The sequence below is a fragment of the Marmota monax genome, unplaced genomic scaffold (genome assembly GCF_021218885.2).
Source record: "Marmota monax isolate L192 unplaced genomic scaffold, Marmota_monax_Labrador192_F-V1.1 WCK01_AAM20220418_F8-fsc00076, whole genome shotgun sequence".
Taxonomy (NCBI): domain Eukaryota; kingdom Metazoa; phylum Chordata; class Mammalia; order Rodentia; family Sciuridae; genus Marmota; species Marmota monax.
This window is the reverse complement of record NW_026692843.1, coordinates 1,587,813-1,600,875: the sequence shown is the minus strand read 5'-3', so window position 1 is coordinate 1,600,875 and position 13,063 is coordinate 1,587,813. Positions and strand designations below refer to the sequence as shown.

Below are 13,063 nucleotides of genomic sequence, written 5' to 3'. Positions count from 1 at the left end.
AGGGAAGGAGCAGACACAGGACGAACGTGGAAGACGTGTCGGAGCTCAGAGCCTCTAGGCTGAGCCCAGTCCATGAAGTGAACACGCCCGGCAGCCCAGTGTCATTTAATTGACAGGCAGTTTCCAGACACCTGTCAGCACTGACTCGGAGGTGGAAGTGCTGAGCCTCTTGCTCTTCAGAAACCAAGATAATGTCGTTGGACTTGAGGTCCGTGACTCCTGCCTGCGGCTATGCATTCTTGGGGTGTCTGTGGCTCTGCCCCCAGTTCCATCTCAGGGGCACTGTGGATTGACCCAGCACTGCTTTCTGGACATCTCAGGACATCCCACTGAGTCCACAAGAGAGCAAATATCAATTTAGTTAGTGCAATGAACATCAAGAGCCATGAATCTGCACTTAAAGGCAGCAGGCTGCACCGAGGTGTGTGGGTGCTGGTGTTGGTCAGTAGCTATTGCGCGTGGACAACGGGGCTCCTCTCTCAAGGAGAGCTGGTGGAGCAGCCTTCATCACGCAAGGTCACTGTCACTTGGGGGGGGGGAGTCAAAGCCACTACAAGGACATGGAATCGTCAGCTGCCTCAGGGACACTGACTGAATCCTCAAGGGTCCCCCTGCCTGGCAGTGCTCAACTGGAGACTGTCCAGGGAGCATTTCTCCATTGTATGGCAAGTTCCCGAGTGTGACTTGCCACTTGGATTCCCGACTCTGGAGATGCGGAGAAGCCAGCAGCTTAGCAATTCCCTCGTGGCATCGGCTAGTTACTGTAGACGTCTCTCTACCTTGGGGACCATGGTTAGTTTATCCTACTATTGAAAGAGACATTTGTGATGAGAAAAAAAGAAAAGAGAAACAACAGTGAAATCAAGAAGAGACAGTGAAATCTTATGCCTTATGAGAGGGAGAGGCCAGGTGTGTGGCCCTCCCGGGCTCAGGAACTCTCCTGAGCACTAACTTGGGAGGCCCCACCCAGACCCAGGGAGGTGCAGGGGTGGGAGGGGGAGCCGCGAAGCAGGGGGGAAGGCAGGGGCCCAGTGGGAGAGCCGGGCTAGGAGAGGCGGAAGGCCTTAGAGCGGGTCACAATTTGCTATCACTTAGCTGCTGTTCCTTCACAGACGCGTTGTCCGTCTCCCTCATTGGAGACGGTGAGGGCTTTGGCAGGCGACAACAGAGGAGGGCATGGCCAGCAGCAAGCGCAGCAGGAACCGCGGCGTGCAGGTGGGGCGTTCAGGGGGTGTCCGCCACAGCGGGCAGTGGGCTGGGAATGAGCCTGGTCCTGAGGTTCCTCGCTGAGCAAGGCTGGGCCTCTTCTCCGTGTGGAGAGAAGGTGAATAAGAGCCATTGGGTCCCCAGGACAGGGGCCTCCTGGGCCTGGACAAAGGTGGAGGGAGGCATCTCTGAGGCCCTCTGGCTAGTTGGGGGGAGAGAGGACTCTGGCCTTGTCCTGCAGGGGAGTGGGTGCTTTCCCAGGAAGGAGAGAGTGATTTTGAGGACTAGGTTTACCTTGACTCTGTTTTGGGGCACAGTGTGGCCGGGGCCTCATGCTCAGGAAGCCGTGGTTGCCTGGCTGATCTGTGGACAGTGAGGTACAGGCAGATGAAGGTAAAGGGACGGGACATGAGTTACAGGGAAGTTGATATCCAGGGCAGCTGATGGCCAGGGGCATTAGGCTGAAAGGACAGCCGCTGAGTGTGCCCACGCTCTCCATGCTGAGCCTGGCCTGGGGGAGGTCGTGGTGGGGGCAGTCAGGGCAGGGCAGCGGCCTGTGGGTCCAGACACACCAAAGTCCTGAGCCACGAGGTCCCCTTCTCAGTGATTCTCTCCCTCTTCCCGCCCTGGGGAATTCCTTTCCCATTGACCAGGCGCAGTCTGTTTCCCAGGTGAATGAAGAAAGACCATGGAAGAGAACTTTTTCTCCTCTGCCTTCTTTTATTTATTCTTTAAACATTTTCATTCACTGGACAAACACTGTTGTATCAATATGTGACCCCAAACCTACAGATAAATCCTTCTCAAACTTTCTTACCTGTCTCAGTCTTACATTTTCTTACATGTCTCAGTCCTTTCATACTTATGGTAACAAAATACCAGAGAATGGATAATTTACAAACAACAGAAGTTTATTTCTCATGTTCTGGAGTTCAGGATCAAGGCATCAGCACATCTGGGGTCTGGTAAGTGCTGCTGTCCACTTCCAAGATGGCGCCTTGTTGCTCTCTACTCCTGTGGTGGGAGGTGGAAGAGTGAAAGGGCCTAGCTAGTTCCCTACAGACCTTTTAAAAGATTATTAATTTCATTCATTAGGACACCCCCTAAAGGCCCATCTCTATAGACCATCTCATTGGATCTTAGGTTTCCGCATATCACCCCTTAGCGACTCAGGGCAGGAAACGCAGTGTGTCTCCGAGTTTCAATCTGCCTGTCTTCAGAATGGGGGCAGTCTCTCTGCCTTATCTACCTCACCTGGAGGTCTTGATGGTGAGATGACACATTTTTGCTGTCTTCTTTACGTTGGCAGGGATGTGGGTGCTCGCTCTTGTAGTCATTTTTGGTGCCACCTGTGTGTGGCCCCTGTGATGTTCATGCACCTCCCTTGTGGCAGGTGTCTGCCTCAGCTGTCTTGCAAACACGGGTCTTTAGCAATTGGCTTTCTCTCAACTGAATATTGTGACACAAAGTGAGTCACTGCAGAGTGAAGCACACTTTCCCCCAGAATCAATGAGAGAATTAGACCCTGAGTTCCTAACCAGAGGAGCGCCTGTCACCCCTCGCAGGTGTGCCGGAAGCCAAGGTAGTGATGATAAATCCTTCGGCCCCTCAGGAATGCTCCTTAACCTGCTCTGCCCGGTGATGGCAGAATACCATGTTATGCAGGTGACAAGCATGACACCTGTCCTGTATCATAGGCTCTGTGCAATATCAGTTTTCCAGTTTGAACAGATTTTCACCCACTATAAAAGTTGCAGCAGCCTATTTACAATTTGCAAGGACCTTCAGTGGATCATTCTGCTGACCAGGAACCTTTGAAAGATCGTTCAAGTGCCTGCAGGCCCCTGCTGTCCCTTGGGGACTGTGCCTTTCCCTTGCTGAGCAGTCCAGCTCATCTTTCAGAAAGGTGGAGCCCTTCCTAATGGGTGCTGCCTGCCAACCACCTGGCTGGGCTGTCTTCTCCCTGCCCTGGAAGCCCCTGAGCACCCTTCCTGACATTAACAGAGGGTGGTGCAGCTGTCCCATGATGAGTGAAGCCTCCACCATGAGCATGGGGCCTGGTAAAGGGCAGGCTTCTCAATAAACATGCAGCGAATGGACCGTGTCCCTTTAATCGGGGCGTCTTGCACTTGGGGTGGCTAAATGAGTTGAACCAAGCTGGCAAGTCCAGGCCGCCTCAGAGCAGACTCGCAGGGCCTCGTTGAGTGGTCCAGGCAAGGCAGCCTCCAGGGAGAGGTGTCTCTGGTCCTCCCCCACAAGGGCAGCTGGCTCCCCACAAGGGCAGCGTGGCTGCGGAGCCTGGTGACTCCTTTGGCACTTGCATTGTCCTCGCAGACCACAGCTGTCAGTCTGACCAGCCAACTCCAACGGCAAGATCCAGAAAGCAGCACAGACGGGTTTCACTTCGGGCTGCCGCCTGCTTTGCACCCTTCCCCTGTGACACCGGTTACCACGCCACACGTGCGGTCCTCACTCAGCACTCACAGGAGTGGTGCTCTCAGTCCCTCTGTGCCGGCACAGCAGCTCAGGAGCGCGGAGCGGGGAGTGTCCCCCATCCTAGCACCGCGTGCGTAGGTCATGAGAAATTGTATTCAAGAGACACTCAGGTGGACCATCCATGTCCAAGGATATTTATTAAGAAAGCAGGAAATCAGAGTGAAAAATAATGACCCAATCAAGGAGGCGATGACGAATGTGATGAACAGCCAGGGAGGTGACAGCCACAACCAGGGAGGTGACAGCTACAACCAGGGAGGTGACAGCCACAACGTGGAAGGTGACAGCCTCAACCAGGGAGGTGACAACCACAACTAAGGAGGTGACAGCCACAACCAGGGAGGTGACAGCCACAGTCGAGGAAGTGACAGCCCTATTGGAGGGAGGTGACGGCCACAACCAGGGAGACCTCTATGCTCATAGGACCACCATGACAAAAGCACCATGAATGAGCTGCTGGCCACAGGCTGTTGCTTGCATTCTGGAGGCTGCGGCTCTGGAGGAAGCCAGTGGCAGAGCTGTGTCTGCGAGGCTTCTCCCTCCAGCTCACAGGCGCGCTGTCCCCACGTGCCTACGTGGCAGGAGGAGCAAGCGAGCTCCCCCAGTTACGCAGTCACCACTCCTGTTCCCCAGGCCTCTGCCCTGGGACCTAGTCGCCCTGCCAGTTTCACCTCTGGACACCGTGGCTTTGGTGACTAGGTCTCAGTGTATGCTTTTGGGGGACACAAACATTCAGACCGCGGCAGGAGGTGGTACCACAGCCAGGGGCGCTCAGCGTCCAGAGCCTCAGTGGGCAATGGCCAGGAGTGCCTCCTTAGAGATGACCCCAGGGCAGGCTGGCACAAAAGGTGGGTGCTGAGAGCCTTGGGGGGATGATTGTGGGGAGGAGTGTCCACGTGGAGCAGCGGGCTGTGGGAGAAGGGCCCTGTGGGGAACAGGAGCAGCTGTCCTCCTGAGACGTCTGCCCCATCATTACTTGAAATGGTTCTTGACTTTGTCTTTCAGTTGATGAAGGTCGTGAACGAAATGTGCCCCAATATCACCAGGATCTACAACATTGGCAAAAGCCACCAGGGCCTGAAGCTATACGCCGTGGAGATCTCCGACCACCCCGGCGAGCACGAAGTCGGTGAGGGGCCCCTGGGGTGACGGTGATTCGCCTTATCCACGGTGCCTCCTCAGGCATCATGTTCTATCCCTGAGAACATTCAGGAAGCAGGGCCTGCACTGGCCATCATCAGCCGTCTCATAGGGTGGACTCTGCAGGGCACACAGATTGGAGACCTGAGAGCCTCTCGCCCCTGTGACACAGGCTGCAGATTATTTAAGCTGGACACACCTTCCTTCTCTCCATAGAGCCCACATCTGATCCTGTGTCCCCTCCAAGGCCATTCACAACAGCCAAGGAAGAAAGTGGCTAGACTCCTCTCCCAGGAGGAAGTGCTGCTCATTGATGGCTTAAGCTACAGGGCTTCACTCTTTTTTTTTTTTTTTGGAGAAGGGGACTGGGGATTGAACTCAGGGGTACTTGACCACTGAGCCACATCCCCAGCCCTATTTTTATATATTATTTAGAGACAGGGTCTCACTGAGTTGCTTAGCACCTCGCTTTTGCTGAGTCTGGTTTTGAACTCTCGATCCTCCTACCTCGCCTCCCAAGCTGCTGGGATTACAGGTGTGCACCACCATGCCTGGCTGGCTCCCTCTATTTTATTTTTTCATGTCAGTCCTATCTTTACCCATTCCCGCATTCAGCCACTTCCCATTCACCTGCTCCCCATCCTGAGCCCCTGCAGGTAGGGTGGGCTTCTCTGGATTCCTTTTTGGTAAATCTGCCAGCTGCTTAGAAATCCACTGCCATTTAGGTTCAGAGATTGTCAGATTCGCTCAACCCTCGCATTCGGCTGAATCCCAGGAGTTTCTTTTGAAGGGCAGATGCCAGCTCTGCTGGTCAATCACATTGTCCTCAGCAGCGGTGAGGACAATAAGGGACAGAGAATTGTCAGCTCTGCCCAGCACAGATGGCCCCATGTCTGATCTGTTCATCTGCTATCACAAAATTCCAGAGACTGGATCACATACAAGCAACAGAAATCTGTTTACCACAGTTCTGGAAGCTGGACGTCCAAGACCAGGGGCCGGCACATTCAGTGTCTGCTGAGGCCCCTTTCTCTCAAGGCTCCCTCTTGCTGTGTCCTCTCCGGGCAGAAGCCTGAAGGGGAAAGGGACCTTGCTGGTTCCCTCAGGCCCTTTTAAAGGGTACTAGCTCCTAATCAGCTGCAACCCTACCTCTGGATACGATCACCTGGGTCTTAGTTCCAACACGTGAATTTTGGAGAGACACACATTAAACCATAGCACCCCTCATATTTCAGAAGCTGAGCTTTGAAAGAGAAAATGCTCAGCCCCTTTGCCAACTGTACCGCTGTTCACCTGCCCTGCAGAACCCTTTTCTGCTTGTGTCCTTTCATCTTTGTGTCTTTGTAAGACATGGAAAAGGAGAGAGAATATGGTTGCTGTGACTTGTAACCCTTAAACCTCGTAAGAATGAGCAGGACTGCCTATGGCTTGTGCTGCCCAGGATTTTTCTGTCTTTGCCTACATACCTGACTATTTTGGAATTTAAAAGTTATCCCAGTATGATTTGGGAGGTTTATTGGAAAGAACAGGTTGGGCTACGTTGTTAAGTTTGTATTGTTCAGAGGCAGGGACAGACAGGCGCCCTTGGCCGTGCGCACGCCCGCCTAGCCTGTGCCTCTCTCTGTGAAGGTGAGCCCGAGTTCCACTACATCGCGGGCGCCCACGGCAACGAGGTGCTGGGCCGCGAGCTGCTGCTGCTGCTGCTGCAGTTCCTGTGCCAGGAGTACCTGGCCCAGAATGCGCGCATCGTCCGCCTGGTGGAGGAGACCCGGATCCACATTGTCCCCTCCCTCAACCCCGACGGCTACGAGAAGGCCTACGAAGGGGTAAAGTGAGGCCCAGCCCAGGGTGTGCTCGGCCACCAGGCCACGGGAGGCCCCTCAGGAGGCTTTTTCTTGGTGCCTCCCTGCTGTGACCAGGAAGGCACGAGGTTTATGGGGGATGCAAACCATGGCGACCCTGAAAGAGGGACATGCCCACTAAATGGTCAGAGGAAACATGAATAATAACATATATAGGATGAAATGATGGAAGACTTCTGCCCTGTGTTGACTGCATCCTGAAAACAGGTGCCAGCCACGCGCAGCACCTTTACCCTCTCCACAGCCCTGTAAGGAGAGCTGCTTTTATTATTCTGAGATGTTATTTATGATTCCTGTCCAAAGTCTGATGCAAAATTTTCGTAGGTCATAGGTAGATGTAAAACAAGCCTGTGTATGTAAATATATGCTGACGGTACTTAGAACTATGTTGTGTTGTGGGTCCACGATGATTTACCCCAGTATCTGGGGATAAAGTGGACCCCTGTATAAACAGTGGCACCTATAAAACACAAGCTTTAGGTTACAGAGCTTTGGTTCTGTTCACTGGGGATCTGTAGTGCCAGAACCTGGGCAGGCGGCAGAACAAGCATAGGCTGTGCCAGCCTCATGTCGCCTTGCCGGGGAGTCCTAGGTTCATGGTCACTCAGAGGTCCCACTGAGCTGTGCAGGAGAGAGGAGGAAGAGGTAGGAGGAGGGGTCTCATCCCCTTGAGCAGTGCCAGGTGGCAGGGTGGTTCTCTGGGTGCCCTCTGTGGAGTGACCTTGCTGTATTACCCATCGTCACCCATCAAATTCCAGCAGCCGGTTTTCAGTACTCTCCTGGATGCCATCTTGAGGTCAGAGGGTGTCAGAGGCTCCGAGACACACGGGAAGAGGTGGACATGTGCATCTCCTAGGGCAGGGGTTGGTTTTCCTACATCTGTGGGTTCCTTACATTCTGAATCTTCTCTCAGGGCTCGGAGCTGGGAGGCTGGTCCCTGGGACGCTGGACCCACGACGGGATTGACATCAACAACAACTTTCCTGACTTGAACACGCTGCTCTGGGAGGCAGAGGATCGGCAGAACGTCCCCAGGAAAGTTCCCAATCACCACATTGCCATCCCTGAGTGGTTTCTGTCTGAAAATGCCACAGTGAGTAAAAGTATCCCAATCTGCTGAGCAGCGGGCAGCCAGAGGACACCTGCTATGGCCGAGGCCTGGCACTTAGGAGCAAGGCAAAGCCATGTGCTTTTGTTTTCTCCAGAAGCAGGGAAGTGGGCAGGGAAGGAGCCCCCTCTAAATGGGTACTTGGAGGGTTCTTCTTAGAAATCACTGAATTATATTTCTTGACAACCGCACAGTGTTGCAAAGACCAAAACACACGTGTCTGAATTGTACCTGTTGGTTGCTGTCATCCTTGTCCTCCCTGTCAATCTTCCATGACATTACCCACAGCCCTCACTGACTGCTTGATGCATCTGATTTTATTTGAATAAGTCCCTGTGGATTCGTTGCATGTGTCACATCTTTGGAAACAAAAAATGAAATTGGGTAGGAAATGTTTTCACCAAATGCCTTTGTTTCTGTTTCACAAATATGTTCTCATGAAAGCACCGTGTGGTGTTGGGGGGCCCTCGCTGCCCGCGGTAACTCCCTTCCTTTCCCTTATTCTTTGATCTCATGCGTCCTTCACCGGGTCTGCCTTGATTGGAACCTAAGTAGTTGAACCTTGTAGTTGAACCCCATGGTCAGGAACCCAGCATTCATCTGTCTTTCTGCCTCTACCATGGAGACATGTGTCTTTCACCCTCAAGGTCATAATCCAGGGTGGCAGCCGGTGCTCTGGCTGTCATGACGGCGAAGGAAGAGGAGAGAAAGGTTTTTTTCCTGTGTTTGTTTTTGTTTTTTTAAGGTCCCCTTCTCAGGCAGCTCGGTGTCCTGTAGGAGGCCTTCCTAGAATCCCTGCAGACTTGGGCTGAAATCTCACTGGGCAGTTTCTCTGCACAGGGCATCCACTGCTTTGGGAAGCTGTAGTCTAGGTAGCACGCTGCGGGCTAATCCAGGGGGATGCTGCCTCGAGCCCCTGCCCATGCAGCACAGCACGCTGGGCCTCTTACCGGTGGAGGGTCAGCATGTGGTCTCCTTCAGTGGCCCACAGCCCAGGGCTGAGCAGGTCCCCAGAAGGTGACTGAAGGAGACAGACCATGGTGGTACCCTGTGGTTGGTGGGGATGCCCACAGGCTGATGCAGGGTTGGGATTGGCCTCTGAGTCTTCTGAATCTTTCTCCTGGTTTTGAGTCCAACCCAGTTGGTCTGTAACATCCCGATGATACCTGGCAAACTTAAGAATTCAAGTGATGCTATATTTTGGGAACACTTGGATCAAAATTGGAATTGGTTGCCAGCTCTGCCGCCCCCCCCCCCCAGGCCACGGAGACATCCCATTACTCCAGCACAGCCAGGCTCAGCTCCCCAGAGTTCAGACTTTGCTTTAAGCCTGGAATTTAGTTTTCTAAGCTTCTCATTCTCCAGAAGTACAGGAGAATTACACACCATCACCAATCCCTCTCTCAATTACAGACAGTTTAGAGGTGAGAAATCAGCAAAAGTAAGATTTAATTAACAAGACCAATAGGCTTGACATAAGGAACCCATAAGAATTCTACAACCAACAATTGGAGAATATTCTCAATAATCCTGTAACATTTTCAAAAATTGAGGGTGAATGGAGCTATGATGGGATTTCAGAGAATAGAACTCAGGCAAACACGATCTCATCACCTTCTGTCTGAACTGGAAGACAATGATAAGACGAATGAAAAAATTAGTATGTATCTATAAAAAGTTTTAAAATCTTCTAAATAATAGGTCAGAGGAAAACAATCATACTGGCAACTCAAAAAATATTAAGCAAATGGTAACAAAAACATTATATATCAGAATTTGTGGAGTGCAGCCCAAAATAGTGCTTTAGAGAAACGTGTATCTTTAAATGAATTTATTGCAAAAGAAAAAAGGCCAAAAATTAATTTGAGAAGTTATCAAAAAGATAACAAGAAACTCAAGTTAATGAAATGATTAAGAAAACCCCACAAATACGAAGTAATTTGTCTGCAGAAAGGAGCATTTGATAAAGCTTGAAAATAATTCACAGTAAAATCTTCAGTAAACCTCTGGATATACAAGATTAGCTTTCCGGGTGAGAAAGCCTATTTTAGGCAAGATGCACACAGGCTTAATCATAAAAGATTAATAAATTCAACTACCTCAAAATAAGAAAATCTACTCATCAAAATATTTAATAAACTATAATGATAAGCTGCAAACTGGAAGATGTTGTTTGCAAATTATGTAGCTAAAAAGAAGTAGAATTTTCAAAATATGTATAAAGAGTTTCAAGAAAAATGTAAGCAACCCTGTAGAAAAGACATGGAAGGTGGTTCACAGAGGAGGAGATGTAGGGCTGGTCTCACCGGAAGTGTGGATGTGTGGAAGTGTGGATGAGAGAACCTTGCACATCCACCAAGCAGCAAAAATAAGAGGCCCAGCAACACCCAGATGTCAGACAGGATGGGCCCAGAGGGTGTCATACCTTGGTGGTGAGAGTCACGACTTTGGGGACCAGCTTGATTACCTTGTGAAACTGGGACATTTCCACATCCTGTGATGTTACGTGCAATTCCAATGCTGTGGTACAAGGAGGAGAAATTTCAGCAGGTGGGTACCAGGTGACAGCGGCAGAAAGGGCAAAGCACACTGTCCATTACAGCCAAAGATTGGAGGTTACTTCATGCCGTCCTCTTAAGCATGAATAAATTGAGATCTTAGTGCTGAAGTGACAAAGACTGAACGATGGCTTGAGAGCGTTAGAAACATCAGTTGAGTGGAAACGATGGAGAAGACAGCCGTCAGCGTGGTCACTCCCTTTCTTCTTTAGATCAAGAGCAAATGAAACTAAATCGCATATTTTGGACATTTTTTTGATAATTCAGGCTTTTAATTTCCATAATATTTAGTGTTCAGTAGTTTCAGCTGAATATTTAAATATCCAACATAATTTTATGTCCCACTTATACTATTCAGTGTTTGCATACAGACTGCAAATATTATAAGAGACATTATAGACTAACACTTATAGTATTTTCCAGAATAATGACTTTGATTTTGAATAAAAACTGGAGCATTTGAGCTTACCCCTCCCCCTGCCTCCTTTTCCCTAAATTCTTCATTCTAAGAAGTCATTAGAGATTGAATTTAAAATAAAAATAACAACTTTGTAAATGTTAACAAAAAGGGGTTGTTTTAAACAGATTTCAGTAAAAATTTCTATACAAATATTAATAATCAAGTAGCATCGACACTGACAAACACTAAACTTTCTTTAAAATCCCAGGAGCTTCAATTGTAGCAGCTGCAGCACAGAGCCTTATGATAGACATAGGCTAAATTATTAAGACTGAGAATATGGGACAAGGTAAACAAGGAAAAGTGAACTTAAGCCGGTACAGTTCAAAAAGTGAAGTTTACAAGTAAGCTATATCAGAAAATCAACTTCCAGAATATAAACAATTAATTACCACAGCTATAATAAATCTCTTAAGACTGGAAGACAACAAAGTAATTCTTATCACAATATACCAGTAGTAGAAAACAAATTAATTATTCACAGTCTAAGAGGCTTTCCTTGGGGGAGTACACGAGGGGAGGGTGCAAAAGCTTACACAATTGAAAATGTGAAATAAATTCAAACTAAGATTTTATGAAAAAAAATTTAAGAATGTTTCCCTTGAGGGAAAATAATTTTCTACAACTACTAAAAAAATCACCTGTGAAACTGTGCTGTTGGCTGACACAATGGAGGTTTTGGATTCTTTGTAGCAATTGCAGCATAACAAATGGCATTTTTCACAGCATGACTTGAGGGAAAATGTTATCTAGTTTGAAATCATACAGAAAGCAATTAAAAATTATTTTAATTATTCATAATACACAAATTTTTCTGGGTAGCAGCAGTTGCTCCTGTACTTGCCCTTTTAGAAAGTATGAAACAGAAGCAATAGAGTAGGGAAACAAACTAAAGGAAAATAAGAGCAGCAGAGTTAAATTCAAAAGCAAATCCTTAAATACATTAAAGAGAGCTTAAAATAAGGAAACAGTATTGCGCAACTCTCAATTAAACTAAGTAAAGTGCGCTGCCTAAATATTTACTGATAACATTTTCCCTATGTTGAAAATGCAAAATCTACTTATTGTTATTGTTGATATACATATATATTTATATTTAAAAAGACATTCACTATTGTAGCCCTGATAGCTCTCTTCCAGTATTTTTAACCATTCAGATATATTTTGGGGGAATATTTATTCACATATGTTTTGGACATTTGCATATGGGATGAAACAGAGAAAATGAGGTTCATTTCGGGAGGCTGTTCCCTCTGAGTGGGATCCAGGGGTGGGGCGGGTGGGATCCGCAGGAGCTATGAGCAGTCAAACAGGCACCATCCCAGTAAGCTGGGAAGCCTCTCAGGGGCCGGGGCCCACTTTGTCACTTGGCTTGACTTGTCGATACCTTCACCCTCATTCTTTTCCTCCCCACTGACCGAAGCGCGTCCCAGAGACTGTGTCAGTCACCCATCAATTTTTCAACAGCTATCTGTAAAAAATGGAGACTCTTTTTCAAAGCCCTATTTACCATTACTATATAAACTAAATGATAATGAGATAATAATGCACCATATTCTATTACTGTTATTATGTCAAATAAACAATGTCTTAATATCATAAAATGTCTGGTCAGTGTTCACACTCCCCCCGTTACACTGGTCAGTGAGTTCTCTTCCTCTCCATTTTCCACTCTTCCTCCATCCTCTCTGAGCCCCTCTCATCCCACCTAACCCCTCAGCTTGCTCAAGTCAAGAGCCACATAAAGCCGTGGGTTTCATGGGTTTGAAGTCTTCTGAGTCTCCTTGAAGCTGAGGGTTTTCCCTGGGATCCCGTGGTCTGTAACACTGCATCCTGAGCCACTGGGGTCTCTGTGGCATGTTCTGCTCTCTGGTGCAGTCAGTTGTGTCCCGTGATGTCACATATGCTTCCCTGGCACCTCCAGGCAGCTGGCGTGGGACTGAGCCTGGACAGAGTAGGTGGGCGGGCCTCAGGGGGGCCGGGCCACTGGGGCTGCTGAGGTAAATGGCTTTTTGTGGGTGCACATTGGCCTTTTGTCTGTGCTACTTCTTTGATGCAGGGCACAGTTGAATAATCGTGACAGAAATTGTGAGGCCCACAAAGCCTAAGATATTTACTCTCTGGCCTTTTGCACAGAGAGACAGCAGACCCCTGGGCTGGGGCTTGGCCACACTCGGGGTGCTGGTCTCTCGTGCCATTGGTAGCCGTGGGTGAGTGTGCGGCCTGTGAACTG

General features: G+C 49.1%; 1 protein-coding gene across 1 annotated transcript in view; it reads left to right on the top strand.

The window, feature by feature from the left end:
* Cpxm2 (carboxypeptidase X, M14 family member 2) overlaps positions 1 to 13,063 on the top strand; it is a 96,904-nt gene that overhangs the window by 71,108 nt on the left and 12,733 nt on the right. Inside the window, exons 8-10 of the mRNA XM_046448854.2 lie at positions 4,708 to 4,831; positions 6,472 to 6,668; positions 7,618 to 7,797. Of these exons, the coding sequence (XP_046304810.1) occupies positions 4,708 to 4,831; positions 6,472 to 6,668; positions 7,618 to 7,797 (501 nt within the window). The remainder of the gene's footprint in view (positions 1 to 4,707; positions 4,832 to 6,471; positions 6,669 to 7,617; positions 7,798 to 13,063) is intronic.